The sequence below is a fragment of the Zootermopsis nevadensis genome, unplaced genomic scaffold, assembly GCF_977971745.1.
Source record: "Zootermopsis nevadensis isolate Lab colony 2312 unplaced genomic scaffold, Znev_1.0 Znev_ptg000003l, whole genome shotgun sequence".
In the NCBI taxonomy this organism is placed as follows: Eukaryota; Metazoa; Arthropoda; class Insecta; order Blattodea; family Termopsidae; genus Zootermopsis; species Zootermopsis nevadensis.
Genome location: NW_028259135.1, coordinates 5,299,613 through 5,312,833, shown reverse-complemented (window position 1 = coordinate 5,312,833; position 13,221 = coordinate 5,299,613). Strand labels below are relative to the sequence as shown.

General features: G+C 37.9%; 1 protein-coding gene across 1 annotated transcript in view; it reads left to right on the top strand.

The window, feature by feature from the left end:
- The first annotated feature begins 3,816 nt into the window (after positions 1-3,816).
- The window catches only part of NAT1 (N-acetyltransferase 1), a 36,846-nt gene continuing 27,441 nt past the window's right edge, over positions 3,817-13,221 (top strand). The window contains exons 1-5 of the mRNA XM_022069741.2: positions 3,817-3,855; positions 8,667-8,772; positions 9,644-9,754; positions 10,437-10,700; positions 13,033-13,215. Coding sequence (XP_021925433.1) covers positions 10,476-10,700; positions 13,033-13,215 — 408 coding nt within the window. The 5' untranslated portion in view covers positions 3,817-3,855; positions 8,667-8,772; positions 9,644-9,754; positions 10,437-10,475. The remainder of the gene's footprint in view (positions 3,856-8,666; positions 8,773-9,643; positions 9,755-10,436; positions 10,701-13,032; positions 13,216-13,221) is intronic.

Here is a 13,221-nt window from a genome sequence, read left to right as displayed (position 1 = left end):
AAGGACGATATAGAACTAATCAGCAAATACCTACAAATGTATTATGGTTTTTTAAAGTAAAAAAAATCTATCCCACTATATGCCATGTAGGTGCATGGGGGAGATGGGGTATAGCTCCTACTCATTCTTAACCTCAGAATTAGATAGGGGTGAGTGGTCATTGTCACACCCTGGCCACGCTTTACCCCTGGGAAAGGACCACTGTGTTTATTGGATAGGAGGCTGGGTGGGCCCGAGAGCTGGTCTGGATACAGAGGCTAGAGGAAAAATCCTCTGCCTTTGCTGGGGATTGAACCCTGGTTGCCCAGTCTTTAGCCAGTCACTGTACTGACTGTGCTACCATCTAAAAATTCATTGTAGTTACAGAACATATCTCCAGAACAAAATTCAGCGATTCCTCACAATCTATATTTTTCCCAAAGGTGACTGACTTGTTGAGTATGGTCTGTAGTCTGGTAGATACTGGCCAACGTGTCGGGAGCTTACTGCTTTGATCTTGTGGCTCAATATTAATATAATAAGATCCGCTGAAACGTGTCAGTTTCTACCACACTGTACAGTGCTACATTCTGGATGTCAGCCATTTCATACTCACTGTTGCGAAGACCTGACGTGTTGCATGGGTTTCCCAATCACAGAACTAAGTATCATTGGTCTGTGGGATGCGCATATATCTAAGGATGTAGTCAAGTCTGGCTTTCTTCTTTTGCTAGTATTCCGGGAAATGTGGATCATCAAAACGTGTAATGAAATGAATTAATGTTTGATGTGACTCATCCACAGTAACTGATGATAACCTTGCAGATTCGTTGGGCTTGGGCTGTTGCCCGCAGCAAACACTGAAGTAGCCACATAGTTACGTGATCAGCTCCCATTTTTAACAGCTGTTGATGGTTCATATATGCTGCTCCCTTCTATTGGCAGTAAAGCCTTTGTGTTTGCCTAACAGTCTGATTTCATGCCATAAACCAGGAACCTCCAACATATGAGGCCAGAGTTTATTCCACATTAGTTATATGTAGATAGGGTCTTCCCAAAAAGAAAATGATAATGAATAATAATCTGTAATGTTCTATGGTTGTAAGCAAAACAATATTTTGACTGTCTTGATGGTATGTCAGTCTGGGGTTTAGTCCATCAATAACCTGTGAGCTGATTTGAGTTTTATTGGTGGATGATAAATTGATTTGTTAAAATATTTCAGTAAAAAACAAGATTTGGAACATCAGAAGTCTGTGCAGTAGGAAAACAAGCTTCATGAAAATGCCTGGAACTCCTTGTTCAAGCCACTGTGAAATGAATTCTGCATGAATTTTTGAATTAAAGTGCATGTTTCACAAAAAATACATTTGCTGCTCCTATGCTTTTCTGAAGTGAAGTCAAAATCCACATTTGTCCACAACATGAATATAATGGGGAAGTAGGGTTTGTCTCTCAGCCACCATTAAACTGATTAATGAATTGTGAGGTATTCTGTAACACATTCAAGTAAAATTTTGTTGTAAGAAAAATGGGGACATACTCTCGTGTTTGAGGTGAACTATCAGTTTATTCGAAGGTGGCGATTAAAATGCCTTGACGGAAGGATTCTAAGTATTTCATGTAGGGTCCGCGATGTTTTATAAGGTACGCGTATATTGCTTGCGGGCGTTTAAGGAATCATGGTCACCGTGTGTTCAATTCTGGTCGTACGAGAATCTTTTGTTGTCGTGGTGTTTTGAATTGTGTCGTTATGTGAGTGAATTTGTGGGGTGTTAACAATGTTAAGACGTAATCGCTTTAAAGTAAAGTAAAAGCTGTACGTTCCTCCAAAACTGAACGTTTCTTAGAAACTGGTTCCTATTTTGTTCTTCCACATTTGGGTGTCGTTTCCCAATCCTGTGCAAATTCTTGCATACCGCGGTATCTTAAAATGGCGGCGACCGTTTTTTCCTCCAGAATTCCTAGATTGATGGCCTGGGGAAGCTATCCGTTGCTGAGATAGTCAAGAAATTCTCCATGCTGAAGTGCCCACTTTCTGTTGAAACCGAATTTTAATTTGGTCGCGGTGGTTTGTGTAATGACATGAAAGTCACCAGTCTTCCGATCTGCGCGGTACTGCATGTGAAACGGAGGCTATTCTTTAAGACAAGAAGACAGAAATTTTTCGTTCATTACCCAGCGGCTTCAGTTGGATTTCGTGTGTTTGGCATTCCAGATTTGTCGGCATTTTTAAAATGTGGCAACGCCGGTAGACTCCGTGAAACCCTGAGATTGTCATTTGTTATGAACACTTATTCTGATGTGGTCACGAAACTAGTTTTTATTTTGAATTTTATTTTAAACAAAGCGAAGAATGCATTTAAACTTCCTTGTGCAAAGGAGACTTGGTTTAAGAACATTCTTTAAGGCGAGTCCAAAAGATTACTGGGTAAACTGGCCGTGTTGCCAAGTTGGCTACGAGAATTATAATTTTCCACGTATCTGAGACAGTCGTAGAAACGTGGCGGAACTAACTTTTTGTAACCACATCCTATTTGGGCAGTGAATCAAACGGTTCAAGGTTTGTACGGTTCAACATTGGAATGCGATTCGAGGTTTGACAGCAGAGCATCAGCAGCTACGGCCTTGAATATTTGAGTGGCGTTTGAACCTGTCTTTGCCCCCCCTTTTTTCCCCCCCTTTTCGTGCTTAGCTGTCTGGTGTCATTGACCGTGGAATATGACGCGTACATGCCTCCATTCTTTACCTGGGTTATACCTGTATCTTAACACAGGTAGAAAAAAGTAATGTACTAATTAGTCTTGATAACACGCGTTTGTGTGACATTAATTATGACAACACTCATATAAAATGTTTCATGCACGATTTCTGGAGGATTATTTTTGTGTTATTGGCAGAAGCGAAGTGTGATTTCGGGGAGGTACACGTGCTTTGTACGGGGTTCTCAGGGATAGTCTAATGGGGTACGGATGATGATAGTTGAGTTAGGGCGCAGGGTAATGTTTGCCATGCGGCTTGAGAGGGGCCGGGGGACATTTAATCAGAAGAGCATTTGGAGTTCTGCAGGAAGGAAAAAGTTCCTTTTTTTTAAAAAAATATCAGTGGTCAAGAAAATATCATCTCAATGTGGTGATCGGTGTGAGTTGTTTCGTGTTGTGCTTGCGTTTTCGGCAGTGTGTAGGATTTGGTTTACTTCTGGTTTTTTCTCCTTAGTGACCGTACTCGGCGCACGCCAAGGCCATTTTGAAAGAGACTTTGCGTTGATTACTCTGTACGTGTTTTGTGTGTGTGTGGTGATACTTGAATATTTTGTTATGTGAATAGTATTGTGTGCATTTCTTTATGTTGTTTGATCAGAAATTGAGTGTCTTTATAAAGGATTTTTTATGTCCTTATTATCGATTGGTGGTGTAGCGAGACGAGTGACATTTCAAAGATGGCGACCGCATATTTTTACGCATTTATGAATTCTCTTCAGTGCATTTTCTTTATACGTTGATATTTATTATGATTAGCAATAATTTCTGTATTTTAATGTGTTTACACTTACTCAGTGAAAGTTGGGCAGCTTTATAATTAAGGATTCTAATATTTTGGGCAGTGGCTCGTCGTTTTGGGGGTGAATGAACTTCATTTCCTGCAGTCACTTTTATGAACGCCTTGGGTTCATTAATTATTTAAAGTCCGTGTTATTTCCATTTGAGTGCCACTTTTGCAGGGTTTTTTGTTACCGATTTTCCAATATTTCTTGTTTCAGCTTCCAACCTCATTTCTCCTCAAGTGAAACTTGTTCATTGTTTTGAGGGCCGATACACAAGCAACAACGGACGGCCCTAGAGGACCGGGGGGTGCTTCTCGTGTCTTAGGAGGAAGGTTAGTTAGCTGTTGCTTCTTGGCCATATTTAGTTCCTAGCATATATGTATGTCCTGAAACATTTTTGAAAATAATTAATTTGTAGTTTTCCATTTGTGAAGACGTGACTGCATTTGTACAGTATTATGTGTTTGCATCATTACTGGTGGTGTAAATTCATGTTATGGAAAAGGCTGAATAACAGAAATGCTGGATATAAATTATGTTCATTCATCCACAATAGGGTGGAATATCACCACAGCTGTACTGGTTGTGTAAGCATTTGACATAACCTCAAAGCTTCTATTTTCTCCTGTCAGTTAACATTTTGGACCAGCTATATCTCGGTGTGATAATTTGTAGGCCTACTCCTTGTAATTTATTGAGGAAATTCTAAATATTTGGATTACTTAGCATGCTTTCATTTTACTGATGAACATGTAATTTCATTGATATATTTCTTTGTATTCTTACTCGACATGGAACTTGTTGCAGTTCAGCAAAATATACATAGAGGTGATGAGAACAATGGCAGAGTACTTGTATGTGAAGTACAGCTGTGAGTGCACTAATTTTTCTTTTCAGTACTTGTTGGTTATCGGGACACAAAACGGGAGAGTCGAATATATGGACTTGGATTGGACAGAAAACTGTGCATGCGTATCAGTATACCCGTATACTCAGTTGTTGTTGTTATCTGTTTGTTCGTTCACTTATTTAGCTGAGTTCATGTGGCTGCATACAAATGATAACGGTGATATGTTTAAATCGATTCTAAATCTATAAGCGAATTTTTGCCTCCAGAGACAGGTTGTAACAACAATTAACATCTCATGCATATCCAAATAAAATATAATAACTTTCAAGTACATGTCATTTATCCACACACATTAACCTAACCTAACCTGCTTTTAAAGCGATGTGTACCGATAACCCACAAGTTCCTTCTTTTCATTCTGCCCTTCCTACTGCGCTGTTACAGTGGCACAGCTCATAAATAATCAGTTGTTATTTTATAGCTAAAGCTGTTGCAAAAATTATGTGGACAGGCTCTGATTATTGACCTGCCTGACTTTGCAGTGTGTGTAAGAAAATCTGCAAAATAGCTCCCTTGTGCCAGTCAAAATGAAAGGGAAGTCTTGAGGGTCAACATACAGATTTATTTGGCAGGGATGTGATATCTTTCACTGGTAAGCTCTGCCTGAAAGAATGCAAGGATTCATGCAATTGAGAGCTACAGTGAATGTTAAGTTATTGGAAAGATGATAGAGGACAATGACAGGGGAACCTTGTGGTATTTTTGATGTCATAAGTGTGGTGTTGAAGGAAGCATCTGCAATAGAAATAGTCACCTATGCTGGAAGAAATTAGGATCAGTTTAAATTATGGAGTGCTTGCTACTATTTGCTTGAGAATCTTATGTCTCCTTTTTAAGAAAGTTTGGAAGAACAAAATTTGACTGTAGGTGATGGCAGAGAAATGATTTTGGTTGATCAGCTTTGTTATTGTGGGTTGAATTTCTCCACCTTTGTTATTAGGTTCTTATGATGGGTAAAGTGGCTGTTTATTGTGTATACAAGTGTGTGTGGGTGCGTGCGCACACACATTCACATTGTTAACTCATGAAACCTGTTTCCGTATCTGGAAGTGGCCACTGAGAACAGTGGGCAGATGTGCTCACCGTTCCAATAGTATTTGTCAGACATCTTGTGAGCTGTGCTCTTCAATTTCTGGGTTACATTAGATTCGGCATGGTCAGGTAAAGATTGAGAGCGCTGTGGTGCTGCTGTGGCCTTCTCAGACTGACAATGGCTTGTGTGTGGACCACTCTAATTATTTCTCAATCCATCTCTATTATTAACACTACTCTTTAATTTAAAACTTGGTACTGCACGTAAACTGTGGAGGAAATGGAAGATTGGTGTTTTTTGGATGTATATTGATGTGCATCCAGTACTTCCCCTCTTCTCCACTTGCCCCATTCTGACAGCTTGCAAGACATGTCGTAATTCTATACCCAAGCCGCAGTCAGTTTTGCGTAACCTGAATGAATTGGGATGTTAAAAGAGCTTTAATTTTTTTCTTCTATGGATTCCAATGTTGTTCTTTACTGAAGTTTGCAGATAAATGTGTTGTTGAAGTATGCTGGTAGGTGAATTCTGTGATGTTAATACAATTAATCTGTAATCTGATCTTGGTGATTTTCTTTACTGGATAATTGATGCAGCCTGTGGTTTTTCCGTAAATTTGTTATTCTTGGTTTATACCTTGTCCCAATTTGGTGCTGTGTTCAGCCGATGCAGATGTGCATGGACACAGTAAGTTTATGTTGTGCCAGCACTCTACAGCATGTTTGTCATGTGGTCCCTCTGTCCGTTGCCTGCATTTTGCTACATTCTTGGGGATGCAGTGTATGCCTTGGAGATTGAGACATAGTGTTGGTAATTTTTTGTGTGCCACAACAGATGCTTTCTTTATGGCTGAAATGTCTACAATTCGTATGTTGAACCTTGTGACGAGTCTGTTGTTCATGTCTGAAGTGGCTAACATAGGCCGCTTTTGTCACTTCATCAGGGGTTCAAAGGCAAATAGCCATTCTCTCTGAAGTTTGTGAGAAAGAGGATTTCCACATACAAATTTTCTAAGTGATTTGTGGTCCTGGCAATTTGGACAAGTGTGGTGAGAACAGCTTGTTTGTGTGATATGTCACAATGAAACATTTTTGTAAGGTATGAAATGTTTATTAACTCTTATTTTCTGTCATATTGAATTATTGTGATTACACTTGTGAAGTTAATAGGGTGACAAGTTGCAGACACAGATGGGTCGTCCATGTCAGGTTACGTGATCTTTATTGAATAATTTTTGTGGTTAATATACTCCCAGTGGAAATATTTATTCCTGTGAATTTCATGAGAATCTAGTATTGAATCAGTTTGAAGCATGATTACTCTCTAGTACACACATTCCAACAGCATTGTATGAAGTTTATTGAAAACACATTTGAATCACTGCTGAAAAAATTGTTGACATTTAATGGATTTGCAGCCAGGTGCAAAAACATAAAAAAATATCAAATATTGCATGTCACAATGAGGACGGAATGCCAGCAGAGTGGCACTTCTTTATAATGTCTCATGGTAAGAGTGCTTGTGATGGTGTTGGTGTTGGTGGTGCTCTAAAAAAGTTTACAGCAACCATATAATGACCAAATGACACTTAACCAGATGTGTGAAATGGGATCAATTCAGCATACATAACTTTAATTTTTATTTTGTGACAGAAAATGATTTCAAAGAAGTGTGTGTGTTATCAAGTTCATTTGCAGCAGGAAAAACTGCGAAACTCGGCAGCTTAGTGTATTTGTGCTGGTTGAGAAAGGTGTACTTACCCAAAACCTTTTGTGTTCTAATTGTACAGAGAACCACATAATTAATGTGCTAAAAGGTGTAATTGAATGATCACCACAGGATTTGTGACTTATATGTGTGATAATTTCTCATTGTTGGTGTGCGTGCTGTCAATGAGAAATCAACTGACTTCAAAATAAGTTTTGTTCATTCTCATGGACTCTGAATCATATATATAGATATGCTGAATGTTATTTTTCTTCCTTAATCATCAATTCTAGCAAAAAGTTAATCCTAACACTTCAATAGGACGTGCCTTCACTATAACCGGCGAAGAGACCAAATTGAAAGCAGAGAGGGGTAGTACATGCATCTGTAACTTCAAATTCCAAGATGAAAGAAACTTCCACTTCTTATGTTATCTAAAGAAAATGTGCCTTGTCACCATCAGTTTTTGATTGTATTGACAGTTTTCATTAGCTTTTGTGCCTGTAGTTTTCTTACAAGAAGGTATCTTACTATATAAATTGCTGTATTTCTCAGTCTGTAGTCACATTTAATTTGCATTAACCACAATTAAATGTAAAGAATGCAAAAGAAACATGTTGCGTGAAGATGCCTTGCCAGTATACGTGAAGTGATTTACAGTAAACTGCTTCTCATTGTAGTTCCAACTTGATATTTACAGCTGTTTTAAATAGTACACAAAAGATGTTCAAAGTGACTTCCTTGTGCTTGCAAGCAAGTTTCACATCTCGTTAACATGTTTCGAAATACTCGACGAAGCTCTTCTTGGGAAATTGTCAAATATTTTCTTTTTGTGATTTAAGATAAAAACAATTAATGTAATAACATGTATTAGTGACAAGAAATATTCGTAGTTCGCTGTTACTAGCGGCACCGAAACTGACTCGTCCGTGACTCACGCATACAAGTCCCGCCTTCGTCAACAGCACTGGCCGATAACGCAATGTAAGCACGACCGTAAGCTCATAAATTGTAAAGCCGGTACATGCACACAATTTTTATTCACAAAATTAAGTGCAGGATTTTGAAAAATTTAATTCCAATGGTCAGATTTGAAGACATTGGAAATGTAGCTGTGCTGATTATATTGGTGTAGTTGGTCAGTGGAAAGTTAATTTTAGCTTTGAAATGGGCGTAAAATGAGCTTTGTGTATCAATTAGTGCAGTAGTTGGTCTCCTTTCATAAGGCAAGTTGTGCCCAAAAAAACATGTTATTCAGTAACTTTGGATGTCTTCTCAAAAATTTAGTATATTTATATATTTATTTGTGTATGAATGTGCTCCTGATTTAACTGCAGATTTTTTTGACAAGATGTTTGTGAATTTTGTAACCACACTTATGTTTGTAAAGTGTTCATATTGTGAATGTGAACAGCGTAAGTTGATTTTAGTTTTGTTAGTGTGATGGGTTGAGTGTCTAGGTGAAGAAAGGTACTGCATTTTGCTTATTGCAGGGACGAATCTCGCTCCCTTTCCACAAAGCGGCGCTGGATCCCTCCTTCAACCGTAAGACGAGATGCACTCACCCCAGAAAATCGCAATGATCTTATTTTCCGTAAGGTAGGTCCTTCGTTTCTTAAACTGTGGTAAGAAACACGTAGTTATCAACATCCCTAGCCATAAAATATTTTGTATCTTGTGTCCACCTGTGTAAATATGTTCATATTAGTTGATCTTCCGTTGTCTCCTATTCCTTAAATGTAATCCTGAATATTCAGAAATTTGAATGTACCTTTGTTCCCTTCCCTTATGCTTGTAATGTGTAGAAAGGAGAATATGGCAAGTTCATAATGTTCAAGGATTTCGTGTTATGTAAGATACTGAAAACCTAACATTAGTAAAATTTCTATGTGTACATGCTTATGTAACTTATTTGTTAAATTGTAATTATAGGCCAGTTAGAGGAATATGTTTGATAAGCAGTGAAACATATTTCAATTGAAATTAAGTTTGTCATTTTTGACTTCCCATCGCAAATCTCCTTACGTCTTGTGCATTTTTCCCCTCAATATTTTTAAAAGATCGTTGGTCGAATAAATAGGAAATCGTGTAGTCATGTTTTTTCACCAGGTCTAAGACTTTGCAAGAAAATGCGAGTTTATGTGTGTGTATAGTACACAACGCAAACTCACAGAAGTTTTTAGCAAAGATGTGTTGTTATAAACTTGATAATTATTTTGGACATTGTCTGTTATAATTTTCTCCAAACACTACTTTTTAAGAAATGAGTATGTTTCCATAGTCGGATATCAGGGATTGAAGCTAGTTGAAGCTGGATGTTGGGCAAAATAATTACAGTGTTTGTGACAAAAGTTTGTCTTATGTTCACATTTTTTCTGTCACTTTCTTGTGCTTGTGAATGTCCTTATGTGACTGGATAGTTCTTTATTCCACTATATTTTAGGCTGATGTATGATATTTATTGCTCCAGGTGCGGGGTATACTCAACAAGCTCACCCCAGAGAAATTCCAGAAGCTGAGCGATGATTTACTGCAAACAGAACTTAATTCAGGTGTGATTCTCAAAGGTGTTATATTGTTGGTAAGTAGTAGATAATTTAATTTTTGCACTATATAAATTTTAAATCTTACGACTTTTGACCATGTGATAATAATTTTAATAAATTAATACTGAAAGTTGGTATTCAGTCTGATCAATATGAATCTTCTGAAACTTAATTGTTTTTGTTTGTGTGTTAAGTTATCATTATGAAGAGTAACTGTGCCTTTATCTCCTTGGTCGTGAGGGTTCATTTTGAAAGGTTTCAGGAGGTTCCATGGGTCCATTACTTTTGGCATTGTACTGTTTCTCAATCTGTGACTACCTGGTGTGAGGATTTGTTTTGGTCATGGGTTGGCACTTATGTATCTTGATAATGCCTTCCTTATTATTCATAATAGTAGGTTCGTCTGAACTGTTGATACTCCATCCGTGGTAGACTTCTCAATATCCATAGGTTTGCTGGTATTTCCAGCTCCCATTTCAGGAGAACTGATATCTTCTGTTATGTTGTGTTGAGAATGTTGTAATTTTTAACATTAAGCTATATAATATCTTAGTCATAGTTGTATTTGTGCGTTGTTTGAGAGTGGAACAGGTCTGGCAGTCACAGCATGTCGCGTCTCTTTCTGTGGCAGGATCTCATGTGGCCTGTTGTCATAACTGCTTCTGAACTTTCATACTCTGTGAACAGAGAGTTATTTAGGTACTTTATGTGTTGCAGATCTTTGAAAAAGCCCTCGATGAGCCCAAATATAGTTCTATGTATGCACAGTTGTGCAAGAGGCTCTCTGAGGAAGCTCCAAACCTTGAACCACCAGACAGTCCCTGCTGCACCTTTCGTTTACTGCTTCTGAACAAGTGTCGTACTGAGTTTGAAAATCGTTCCAAAGCATCTGAAGCATTTGAACATCGTGATGGCCCCCTGGCGCCAGAGGAGGAGGAGCGACGACAGCTTGCCAAGCGCAAAATGCTTGGAAACATCAAGGTTTGCATGATGCTTGTTAAGTATTATGCCTGATTTTCCTCCCCCCCTCTCTCTTTTATCCAATGAAATATAAGGGGCTTATATTTTATAGAAGTGCTTGGAGCTAGTATTGTGCTGTACAGTAAAATGCCTATTTAATGTTTTTCCAGGGGAGAAGTGTTCTGAATCTTATATTGAGGAGAACCTTGTATGCGGAGTGTGAAAAAGTGAAATATAAATTGACTATTTATGTACGGCACCAACACTTAAAATTCATCAAATTGCATTACAAGATATGTTTTTAAGAAACATTACTTATTACAACACTGGTCACTATACTGCAAATTAGAGCAAATAACCAAAATGTTTGAGAATTCAGTGTTTGTATCAGCGGGAAGAGAAAACTCAGCAATTACTACCAGACAATGCAAAGTGCACACATATTAACTAGTGTTAAGAGACAATGCTGTGTAATGGTTGATGGGGTCAACAATTTAATGTAATTCTTACCAACTACGGTTTAAACCTTGTCATGTGCTAGTAAAGCAATAAACAGTAAACACTTTTGTTTACTATTTGCCTTCAGGAACTACATTCATAAGATTCGAAAGGTCTCTCTTCTTGTCATTGCTAATTTCTATAGGCTAGAATCAGTTGTGAGCTTTCCTCAACGCCTCCAACACCGCATTTTCAGCCAGTAAGTTGTAGTGGAACACGCCTACATACTTGGTGGGGCAGAAGCTTTTAATTTTGTCCCGCACTGTTTTTCGCAACAACATTGGCCTTCTCCTTCAGAACAATGTTTTTGAGAAGGCTTGAGAACTGGAAGAAGTAATTCTGTTTCATATTGGTAATTTCTTTGACAGCATCCTTTATCTGTAGCTTGAGGCAAATAAGTGCCATCAGCAAGATTCTGATATGTATTGGTAAGTCATTGTCAAACCTCTTGTAATTTTTCCCCCCTTCATTGTGAGATACACAGTCTGCCCCTGTTAGAGCACCACCTTTGTCCACCACCAGTATTGTTGTTAAGATGTGTGTGGTGCTAAATTGTCGATAGTGTATGGTGTAAAGCTTCAGGGTGCCTGTAATCCGGTTCCTAAATAAGTACAGCCAAGATACAAGTAAGTAGTGCATGTATAAGTTTATAATTCTAAGTGCTAAGGTCAAGAATGAGTAGGAGCTATACCTCTTCTCCCCCCCAAACACCTACTTGGCATGTAGTGGTATAGCTTTACTACACTTTTACTTGTGTCTTCACAAGACTGATAACTTAAATTAGTACTAATCTATGCGCCCTATAAACTTGGCAGCACAGCCCATGACAGTATAGTCCATAATCCTCTACGTGCATGTGCACACATCGATCATCACAGTAATGTGTGTATGTATGACGCAGACCTTCAAAGAATATGAGCTTGCCTGTTAGCGCTGAGCGTTGAGTCAGAATCTAGAAATTCTGTGTTCCAAATAAAAATTCTTTTTGCCTGGTGTTTCTTGACTGAATAAAAAATGTACCTACCTAATTCTTTAAAGACTTTATATAATGTACCCTAGTAATGTTTTGATCCTAAAGAATAGCAAAAAGTGTGTTTGTACTGGTTCATGCAAAATCTGTGCTGGGTTAGTGTATATAAATTTTACATTTGTTTGACTAATAAGTTCGGCACTTAAAATCATAGAACTACAATTCTATTGTAATGAAAATCTAGACAGTCTTTCGTTACATATGTGATTTTGCATCATATTATATACGTAAGGGCATAAAGATAAATCTGTGGGGTTGGAACATGTCACCCTCATAATACCTTTCATTATGAATGAAATATGTTTGTTTTTAAGTAGCAGATCAACACTTCATGAAAAGAACAAGCACAGAATGGACAATATAATATTAAAACTTGCTTCCATTGTTAGCAGTAAACTGTAGAGAATTGTTTGTTCTTACACTGAACATTTTGGTGCAACTTTGCTATGGTGACTAAAGGTGAAAACATCATTAGTTGAGTGATAATTAGCATCCTAAGAATAGTAATAAACTTAAGTTTTGCTTGTTTGAAGGAAAGTTCTTCTCTTCTGTCTGTCTTTTCTTTCCATGTTCAGCCTCCCTTCGGCCATCTTGTTCTTGTCACGTACTTTCTGTTCATACTGCTTTATGGTTTTGGACAATCTATTCTACGTTGTTTACTTATATGAATTACTGAAGCCTAAATTCAGATCTTGTAATTGAGTAGTGTATTTTCAACTCTTATTGTGTGTTTCATACCTGTTACTAAATTCCATTAGTTTTGTTTCCATTGTAATTCTGTTTCCTTCTTGCCTTTACATTTATTTGTGCCTATGTCTCCTGCAGTTTATCGGAGAACTGGGGAAGTTGGAGATATTATCGGAGAGTATACTCCACCGTTGCATCAAACAGCTCTTGGATAAGAAAAAGAACCGCAGAAATGGGTCTAAGGACATGGCCGAGGATTTGGAGTGCCTCAGTCAGATAATGAGAACTTGTGGTCGCATTCTGGACTCTGACAAAGGAAAGGTGAGT